Genomic DNA, 10312 nt, shown 5'->3' with positions numbered 1-10312 from the left:
CCGCACATTGGCTCTGAATTCTTGATGTTTGGCTTGCTATACATTTCAGTTAGGTGTATAATGAGGAAAGAATGCATATGGATTCGTGATTTCAAGCAGTGTAAAGAAGAAAGAGCATAAGCAATTAGCAGGTACTGATTGGTCTGAATGTTGAGAACTTTATTACAGTTGAAAAGTTGTAATGGTAAAAGAGATTTGTTTTCTCACGTAACTAAGATAAGGTTTAGACTTCTCTGTTCAGACCATGTGCAAAGCAACATGGAGACAGAAAACCCTGAAACCTTTTTTTTCTTCATTGTGAGACCAAGACTGGGATCCCCTGGTGGAGATTTTTGTTATGTTGGGGAATCATGGACCTGAGGAGCCACATTTTTGTTCCTGGACTCATTGTGGATCCACTGTGGAGCCCGTTAATTGAAATTTCTTACCACTTTCTAGGTAGTCCACCTAATGTTGGATTTACAACAGATAGGAAAGAACGATTTCAATTAGAATTACAAGGTAGATCCAGAAAGAGAGTCAATAGGAAAAAAGAGGAAAACAATGAGCATAATCTTCCTTTATTTGCTGTGTTGGGTATTAGAATTTTCCTAGAGGGGGAGAGGACTCTAATGTGTTTCTTTTGGATTCTTGTTTGTTTGTGTTTTGTTGACTACTGTTCTTCACAAGCTAAAGGCAGCCCTTTTATGTTAGAAATGTGAGATGCATCTTCTATGGCGAGCTGCCACTGATTTGCTCGTCTGTTTTGTTTCTTCTTTCCAGCTCTTGGCTATGTCCTGAGCTACATTAATGGCGTCCAATGAAGCTCCTGATAAGCCTCTTCTTGTGAACCCAACAGCATAAAGTCCAGCCTTGCCTTTCCACCCATTTGGTAATGGACTTTTTGGAATCCCATCACTGGAAAAGAACTCATTTTCCTGTACGATCAAACACTGATAGTTTTAGAAAGCATTTAGGACAGAGGAGCCCTCGAAGTTGGATACAATTTTGAAAGGACTGAAGGGACTTTAAAACAAGAGCCCAACTCATAATAGGGAAAAAGAATTCCAAATTTTAGAACTTACAAAAAGTTGTTAAAAAACTTGCTTACCTTGAGCCAAGATGGAACATTGCTGCGATAGCCAGTGGCTAGAATTACAGAATCAATCTCCACAACTTCTCCATTGACCAGCTCCACCGCACCTTGCTGGAATTTTTTGATTCCGGCCACCACCTTGATCTCGCCGGCCTTTATCTTCTGCAGTGCTCCAATATCCAACACTGGCGTCTTGCCAGTGGCATTCTTCAGCTGGAAAGGCCCCATTGATGGCCTTTTAAGTCCATACTTCTCAATGTTCCCAAGAACAAGTCTGGCAATGGCCAACAGCATCTTGTCCACTATATGAAGTGGCAGCCATTTCATCAGTGAACTTGCTACTTCAAAAGTTGATTTTCCAAGTACTTCTCTTGGCAATACATGAACCTGCAGATCAACAAAAATTGCATAACTGCTAAGTTATTGCTCAATGTTGCGGATGATTCTGTAAATTTAACACAGAAAGCTTCATCTTTAGATAGAACTGAAACCAAAAGCTTAAACTTTTAGAAGTCTCAATGCTTTTAGAGTTGATTGACTTCACTTAGTCTACATTTGAAGTGAGTTAATTTGAGTTATTTGATGTAACTTAAGTTGACTCACCGAGCTTCGAACCACCATAGATGGCTTGGCATCATGGTTACAAAGATCAAGTGAGATTTCCATGCCAGAGTTTCCACACCCAACGACAAGCACCCGTTTCCCACGGTAAGCCTCACCAGATTTGTACTCACAAGCATGCATAACATGGCCACCAAACTCCTCCATCCCTTCAAACTCCGGCATGACCTTCTCGGCATTCTCGCCGGTGGCGACGACAAGCCACCGACAAATGTACTCAACCTGGGTTGGCTTTGGACTCAATGAAAGGGTATTGACCCGCCAGAGGCCAAAAGTTTCATCATACTTGGCTGACTGCACAGTCTCATTGAAACGTGGGGTTATATCAAAATGGTTGGCATAGGATTCCAAGTACGAAATGAACTGAAACTTGGAAGGGTATGCAGGAAAGTCCTCAGGGAAAGGGAAGTTAGGAAGCTGACAGAATTTCTTTGGAAGGTGAAGTTTAAGACGATCATACGTCCGGTGCTGCCAAAGAGAGGCAATGCAGTCGGCACGGTCGACAACAACAAAGGGGACACCTTGTTGTTTTAGAGCAGCTGCTACAGACAATCCTGAAGGCCCCGCTCCAACGATCACCGGTCCATTGACCCATATGCACCGGTGATCAAAGAAGTCATTACCATCAATGGTCTGAGGCAATGGAGGAACACTGACACAGGTACTATGCATCATAGCTATATTTCTCTGTTATTAAGACAGACTTAGGAGGGAAAGGAGAAGAGAAAACAGAACAAATTGAAGAGACTGTAATGCACTTCTTTGAAGTTGGAGAGAGTTGAAGGGGAAGGTGGCGTTGGAAGGGCTTAAATAGATGAGTTTATGGCCAAATGAGAGAGAATAGCATGTGATGTAAACTTGGGGGAAAAAAAATTATAAACTTTGTGGTCTCTTTCTTCTGAGCTCCAAACCATTTATTTTGTCTGATTCAATCAAACCCATATGTTTAGTGATTATCAAATGAGATTTTGGTTAAAAAATTGAGAAGAAAAAGATAAGGATAAAGTGTGGTTTGGTGGATACTTAGTGACCAAATATTGTGGACAGTCTCTCAAGGAACCAACTTGAGATTATGAATTAATGCGTAAATTTTTCATATCATTATTTCAAGATTACTCAAAATCGAGGCTTTTTCTTTTTTTTTTTTTTATAATTTTAAAGATTCAATTTTTTTCCACCTTGGGTTGCTCATTGAAATTCTATTGGAATTTGAAGCCATCATGCAAAAATTTTGTTCTCTGTTGGATTGGAATTGCTTGAGTTTTGATTCACAACAATATCTCTACAATTCTTGGATTGAATAAGGTTAATTAGTGTAAGAACAAAATTAAATTAGTGGGCTAAATTATACCAAAAAAAAAAAAAAAAACCCTAAATTTTACCATTATATTACCCTTGATTTATTGTAAGCGTTTCAAATTCAATTAAAAATTTGTTAGAAGGTGGAAAATAGGACTTGGGTATTGGATAGAACGTTGAAATTAGGACTTGGGTACGATTTGGTGGTGACCTGAAACAGGTTATTGTCGCACTGTTTTATGTCTTAATTTCATTCAACATACCTAATAAACTTTTTTGAAAAGGACAAGGGTAATATAGTAATTTTGAAGGTTTCGGGGGTGTTCGTTTCTTTTTTCTTTCTTATAAACTTCAAGAAATGGAAGAACAAGACATGAGAATAAATATGCAATATATTATATTAGTAAAGTTGAAAAAAAAGAGGAAATGCACGTGCAAAATATTATTGGAAACTTGGGAATTGAGTACACATTATTCTCACCAATTTATGTATCTTTTCCATGCAAACATATTTTAGTTAGTGATTTGGGTCCAGCTCTAACCCTCTTAATTTCTTTAGTTTTCATAACCCTTAGCTTGCTTGCTTTAGGGATTTGAAGAACAAGTAAAGAATCATTATCATTTCATCCTCCCAAAATTTACATATACTTTTAGGTAGATTCTAGTCGGATTAAATGGGTATGAAATGCAACTCATTATTAGGGTTTTCAGAACCCTAACCGATAAAATATCGAACACCATTATTGATATCAAGTTTTAACTCGTTTTATTTCAAAAAAATTTGATGTTTCGTATCTGAAGTTTAAGTTCGGTCAAGTAACATGTCTTGTTATCACATTAAATAGGGTGTACGAAGCTAGGAGGTGTTATACATGTTCCCTAATAATTCGACCACTACTAAATTTTTTACAGCTTAAAACCCAAAATTTTCACTATTTGTATTTTTTCTCTCTCGTAGTTGTAGTTAGTAGAAAATTCTTACCGATAGATCGGAAATGACATGAATTACTCTTTTATTGTTACTATTCATTGTCACTACCCTCCAGCTATGTTTCATAGGTATACGAGACCGAAACATTGATTCGAGAAAAGAAATGAGTATTAATGAATGAAAGTATTGGTATTGGTGTGGGATGAAATGGAATGTGAAGTTAGGTAGGATTTAGGGTTCTTGAGATTTGAGAAATGTAAGAGAGAAACCATTATTCCTTTGCCAAATTGTATTGTAGATATCAAGATTTACACGTATCATCCTTAGCTTCTTCTCATTCTTTGTATTGGATCTATGCTCTCACAATTACAACCCCTTTTATTTGTTCTTAATCCAAAGCTCCTAAGAGGGTGTGCCAAAACAAGATAGATATCAATGGATATCTTCTTCTCCAACAAAGGGTTATTTCTTCTTCTTCCTGCACATTCTTCAAATCATCACCAATTAGGGTTTGAATTAGAGTTATTATTTTCGTAAAATATTTATTCTTCTAAACTATCAATGATATCCGATCAAACCCAAGAACAACGTAGTTTAGTGGTAGTAGTAGAGTGAAGTCACTTGGTCATTGCTTCCACCTTAGCTCGATTCACTAAGACTTCATTTCGGAACACCAAACTCCTTTGAACACACAATTCATTAAATTTATGAATATGACACATGCTTTCGTTAAGCTAAAACTCAGATAAAACGGTGTCTCGTGAATATCTATATAGTATGATTTTACCTCGTCAAATGTTCGTTCCCATAATGCATTAATGTAGTATTAGAACATTAAATTTTTTATAAAAAAAAAACTAAATTCATAATTTAACTCGAAAAAGTTGCATTTTTTCTTTTGAAAACTTGAAGGGAGGGTAAATGTAAAGACCATCACAAGACATATATGAAAGGAAACTGTAAGTTGCAACTAAAGAGAAAACTAGAGTCTCGTGATAAAGCGTTGTAGATTTGGGCCTCGCCCATTGCACCTCATGTGCTCCCATTTTTATCATCGTTGTTTAATGGGTAATGGAGACCGACTTGTCGACTTAATGACATTAGTGTGAGCTATATTTAAATTAACTGTAACATTAAAAGATAAAAAGAAAATATTTAGTTTAATTTATCTATAAAATATTAAAAGGGGAAGATGTCAATAAAGTAGAAATTGGCTACAAGTTAAGATTACAGATATGGTTTTAATAGAGGACAGAAATTACAAGGAGTTCCTCTTTTTTCCATAGCTACATCATACTAAAAACCAGAGAGCTACAGAAAACGCAGAGCTGAGATCAGACCAGACCAGACCAAGCCGCCATTGTTGAACCTGTTCATCAACTATGGAGTTTACAGCAACACTACAATAGTGAACCTTCCTTTTTGTTCTAGTGCATGAGGGCAACAGCAGCCTCTTGAACCAGAGGTTGAGTAACATGAACAAAATGCTCAGCTTCCCTCTCCAGCTGCTCCCAACACTTGTCTGGGTTCTTCCCTTCCTTCATCTTCTTCACAAACGCCACAAATCTTCTCCAATTCTCTGCCTCAAACAGGTGTGGATTCATTCTCAGATATGTGAACGCACACATCTCAGTCTCCTCTGAATCCCCCTCGCCGATGAAAGAGGAAGCTTGCAAGATCTGTCCATGGGCGGACTCATCATAGCGTGGCAGAGCATTTTCCCCTGCAAGAGGGACTTGGGCTTTGTGGGTGGCTAGAGCTACCTGCCGGACCAGCTTCTCAGGGGCACAGAGGGCGTCCTGTGGCTGCTCGTGGTCGCGCATCTCAATGCAGGTGAAGTTGAAGATGGCGCCATGGCGGGCAAGCATTTGAGCAATTGGGAGATATCCATCATGGAATCGGGTATTGTAGTAGCCTGCTGTGAGCTCAGGGGCGTGTGAACGGTGCCCGTAATGCCAATGGATTCCGGCAATCTTCACTGATATCTTGACGCCAGTGTTCTCAAAGGTTGAGGTGGCCGCCATGAGGATTCTCTCGCCATGAGCTAACAGCATTTGGGAGTACCAGGAGAGGAAGAACTCGCCGTAAGTCGAGTTCCAGCCACCGCCGTCTTTACGGAAAAATGGGGTGTCTTCTGGCCAGTTGTTGTAGCTTCCGGCATCAGTTGGGCCTGTATCTCCCCATTCAGGTTTACCATAAGCTTCAGCAGCAGCTTTTAGACTACTCAGCATGTACTGCACATACAAACACAAATGTTACACTAAAACTGACATTGAAGAGGGAGTTCCATATTGAGTTATAAGCAAGGAATACATTCTCATTGGTACTATGAGGCCTTTAATTGGTATTATGAGGCTTTTAGGAGAAACCCAAATCAAAATCATGAGAGCTTATGTTTAAAGTGGACATTATCATATAGATATAGAGAGTCGTGATTCCTAACATGGTATCAAAGTCATGTCAGAGTCATGGCCTTAACTTAGTCAAAAGTGACTTGTGTCGAACAAATGGTGTACTTTGTTCGAGGGCTTCAGAGAAGGAGTCGAGCCTCGATTAAGAGGAGACTGTTCGAGGGCTCCATAGGCCTTAGAGGAGGCTCTATGTTGTACTTTGTTCGAGGGGAGGATGGTTGGGAGGGAGTCCCACGTTGACTAATTTAGGGAATGCTTCCCTTTTGGGAAAACTAAAAACAAAGCCATGAAACTTTATGCTCAAAGTGGACAATATCATATCATTGTGGAGATTTGTAGTTCCTAACAAACTGATCTTCCGGACCGGTGAGATTTAGAAATTTCCACGAAACCCAATAACTATAGATTCCAAACTCAAGAACTAATAACATCAGTATTGCTTGGAAAACAAACCATATTTAACATGTTTAATTCCTAATAACAAGCGAAAGAATAACTATCTTCTGCAGAAGATGAAGAGGCAGGAAGTTAAAGCTACCTTATCAAAGCATTGGAAGGCTCCAATTCCTGGAAATTTCCATGTTCCATTTTGCTCAGGGTAGGATGGATAACGGAGCTCACCAGCAGGGCCCATTCCCACTTGGATTTCCTAAACCAAAACAACAAAATCCAGACAATTCAGCTACTGTTCACATCAATCAAGAAAGCCATTTCATATAAACAAGTTCCAGATAAAGCAGATGGAAATGAACGAGGATTTTACCACAATGGTGTCACCAAGAAGGTGCTTGAAATTCTCCTCGAAAGCACGCATGAAATCTGCATAGCATTGGACGGGAGTTCGGCCTTTAAGAACAGGGAGGCTGTCGCATCCCAATGATATGTATTCATAATTCCTTCTCCCCCATTGATCAGTGTACGCAAGGTCTGGATCTTTATCAATCTCTTCCACCACCCATTTAGGTAAAGGAATACTGCATACAAATAAGAAAGAACACCATATCATTTCCAAATCTCCCCCAAAAATTAGCACTGCAGAAGACAAAGTGTGATCAAGCTCCCAGCCAAGGAGCAGTGGCTTCCTAGTTCGATCATACCAAATCCAACGGGCTAAATAGATGTTCTAATCCCTAAACTTCATACTTTCCTCTATCAAGTGACCTAATTCCTAGATTCAATTTCTGGCTCAGATAATTTTAGTGTTCGTGAACTAAAGGAAAGTATACATTAAAGGAACTGAGTAGATTAAAGCTAAACATGAACAATAACAGGATCCATGGAAGTTCAATCTTCAGGTTCAATGGCGATTGATTAACGTTACCAGTTTGGCGAAGAGTTCCTTCCCCAGCAAACACTTAGCAAATGCCTAACTAAACAGTTATTATTGGAATCTTGAAAAGTAAACGAAGATGGAAAAAGGTAAAGGCGCTTACGTGACGGAGTCCCCAACGTTGCCGCCGCATTGATGAAAGGACATAACGGCTTGGACTTTGAGGCCGTGTTTTTTGGCCATTTCTAAGAGCTCTGTATAGCCGCCCCAGTTGTACGAACCAGGCGACTCTCTCTCCACCAATCCCCACCACACATCCATCATTATCCCCTCCACTCCGGCGCTTTTCAGAGCCTGTAAACTCGCGTTCATCGCCTTCCTCCGATTCACCGTATTCCCCATCGTCACGCTATCCAACGGCATCATCACGTACACCGGAACTCCTTTCCCCTTCCCTCTCTCACCTCCTTCTTTGTACTCCTTCACCTCCGTCGGAGCCGCCACCTCCGTCGCAAATGCTTGGCACGCCACCGACAAATCTGGCCGTATCCCTCCCAGCACCGGCGATCTACACGGACTCAATGGCGGCGATAGCGCGTCTACTCCATCCGTCCTCTGCACTCTGCATCTTAGAGCAGACGCCGGTGACTTCCTCAACACCGCCGCATTCACAGCCGCTGTCGCTTCACCGGACGCGCCGTTACTCATTTCTGAAGTCACCGGCGTTCCAGCGAGCGCTCCAATCTGATGAGTGATGCTGAACGCCATATCCAATGAAATCAAACGAGAAAGTTAATCAAATTCAAATGGAAACCAAAATCTAAATTCTAATCTCTACGAACAAGGAAGAAACTCGTAATCCGTTCTTGTTCTTTTAGATTTGTGCACCGCAGTTCGAAATTTCTTACTACAAGGCTCAATCGGTTCCACATATATATATATATATATATATATATAGCGTTCGAGTCGGATAAAGAGATATCTAGTATTAACCCGTCAATATTGCAACACGTGTCTCTCAAGACACGTGGCGGCAACGCGGGCCAGTGGAGTAGGCGACGGCAGCGATCACTCGATGCACGTGAACATGGACGGTGAGATTTTCCCTTACTAGAAGTTTCCAAGAAATCGGCTTTCCAGCTTGGTTTTCAAAACCACTTTCTTATTGACACGTTGGCCACTTGCGTGTTACGTGTACTTCCTCTGCTTTTTTTTTTTTTTTTTAAATTAAAAAATAAAGCTCCTTATTTTAACAAAGTAGTATCTTGTCTGGTTTATAAGTTGANTTTAAAAATTCATTAAATATATATAAAAAATAATAATAAAACATGTATTCTCATATGTTTTCATTTAATTACAAAATAAATATATTATATAAAATTGACACTAAAGCTAAAATCTTGTTAATTCAACCATCCGCTTATAAACTAATTAATTTTAAAATATGATATAAAAGTTTATTTTAATAATTATTAATTTAATTTTCTATTTTCAATAAATTTATTATAAAAAAATGCCCAATGCTTAAACATGTGATTCATGAAGGAGACGTGTGGAGAGAGAGATCACTTTCGTTTTTTTGCCTTTTAACCCTTCTATTAATACTTTTTTTCTTTTGTGGCCCTAAATTATTGCCCGTGAACAAAAAGACCCCTTTTTCCACCGGCCCCAATATCCAAAACGGTGACGGTTTATCTAATATCCTCCACATACAATAGATTTATTATTATTATTATTATTTTATTAGATTTGATAAAATAGATATTTAAAAATGTAAGGACTAAAATGAAATAAGTTTTAAAGGTAAGAATAAAAATGATATTTTGACCTTTTCTCATACCTAATAAGTATTTAAAAATAAATATAACAAATTTTTTTAATATAAAATAATATGTTTTCCTCCCAAGGAAGATCTAAGTTGATAATTATTTGTTAATTAAAGGTTAGTTTTATTCTAATTTATCAACTTAAATTTCAAATTTAGTGGTGGTTTAATGTATTAAAATATAATTAGAAAATTATCTTAATTCTTTCTTAATATTGGAAATTTTAATTTCTCTCCAATTTATATTAATTAATAGATTCCTTTTTTTTTTCCATTATTGAACACCTAATCTAAGTTGTTTTATTTATTATTTATTTGGCATTGTGTAATTAATTCAGTTTTGAAAACTGGGTCTCCCTCCCACATACAACTATACAATATATATATATATATATATATATATAAAATAAAAAATAAAAAAAATAAAAAATAAAAAACATTCTGCCAAAGCTAAATTAGGAAAATGCCAAATTTACCTAAATGTTAGGCCTCTTGAATTTGGTAACAAAAATAATCCTCCATAAATGGTTAAATTTTTATTTACTGTTTGGGTGAAAAATTCAAACCTCTTGTCTCTTTGTTGATGATGTATATCTTAATTACTTAGTTAAATCACGCTCAAATGGACATGTTTCAATAATTTTAGGGTTTAGGGTCTAGCTTGTAAATTTCTTAATACAAGATTTTCAATTTGTTGGTTGATTAACCACTTTAACTAACTGAATCAAGATTCGAGTATCTGGGTATTCAAACCTTTGACTCTATGAAAAGAGAACGAAACATTCCTTATAAAAAATTGGGAATCTCTCACTGGCGTTTTAAAATCAGGAAATAAAACAATATTGGCTAGTGGTTGGCTTAGGTTCCTACAGACCTTATG

General features: G+C 37.9%; 2 protein-coding genes across 2 annotated transcripts; both read right to left on the bottom strand.

The window, feature by feature from the left end:
• Positions 1–141: 141 nt before the first annotated feature.
• Positions 142–2710, bottom strand: LOC111790319 (probable indole-3-pyruvate monooxygenase YUCCA7). The gene is made up of 3 exons (XM_023671178.1): positions 1679–2710; positions 1091–1462; positions 142–917 (listed from the first exon to the last, which is right to left on the bottom strand). The coding sequence occupies exons 1-3, from the start codon at positions 2369–2371 to the stop codon at positions 690–692; spliced, it is 1293 nt and encodes a 430-aa protein (XP_023526946.1). The 5' UTR covers positions 2372–2710; the 3' UTR covers positions 142–689.
• Positions 2711–5105: 2395 nt separating this feature from the next.
• Positions 5106–8505, bottom strand: LOC111790317 (beta-amylase 1, chloroplastic-like). Its single transcript, XM_023671176.1, has 4 exons — positions 7771–8505; positions 7101–7311; positions 6876–6986; positions 5106–6160 (listed from the first exon to the last, which is right to left on the bottom strand). The coding sequence occupies exons 1-4, from the start codon at positions 8373–8375 to the stop codon at positions 5354–5356; spliced, it is 1734 nt and encodes a 577-aa protein (XP_023526944.1). The 5' UTR covers positions 8376–8505; the 3' UTR covers positions 5106–5353.
• Positions 8506–10312: the final 1807 nt, after the last annotated feature.

This window comes from Cucurbita pepo, chromosome LG03, assembly GCF_002806865.2.
Source record: "Cucurbita pepo subsp. pepo cultivar mu-cu-16 chromosome LG03, ASM280686v2, whole genome shotgun sequence".
NCBI lineage: Eukaryota > Viridiplantae > Streptophyta > Magnoliopsida > Cucurbitales > Cucurbitaceae > Cucurbita > Cucurbita pepo.
Note: the sequence above shows the minus strand (reverse complement) of the source record. Positions and strands in the feature narration are given on the sequence as shown.

Bases quoted from the DNA above. Each gene is read 5' to 3' on its own strand.
- LOC111790319 (XM_023671178.1), bottom strand. From the start codon at position 2,371: ATGATGCATAGTACCTGTGTCAGTGTTCCTCCATTGCCTCAGACCATT. The intron at 1,463-1,678 runs GTGAGTCAACTT...GTTGATCTGCAG, and splicing joins CTATGGTGGTTCGAAGCTCG to GTTCATGTATTGCCAAGAGA. The intron at 918-1,090 runs GTAAGCAAGTTT...TTGATCGTACAG, and splicing joins ATGTTCCATCTTGGCTCAAG to GAAAATGAGTTCTTTTCCAG.
- LOC111790317 (XM_023671176.1), bottom strand. From the start codon at position 8,375: ATGGCGTTCAGCATCACTCATCAGATTGGAGCGCTCGCTGGAACGCCG. The intron at 7,312-7,770 runs GTAAGCGCCTTT...ATTTGTATGCAG, and splicing joins AACGTTGGGGACTCCGTCAC to TATTCCTTTACCTAAATGGG. The intron at 6,161-6,875 runs GTAGCTTTAACT...TTGTATGTGCAG, and splicing joins CCTTCCAATGCTTTGATAAG to TACATGCTGAGTAGTCTAAA.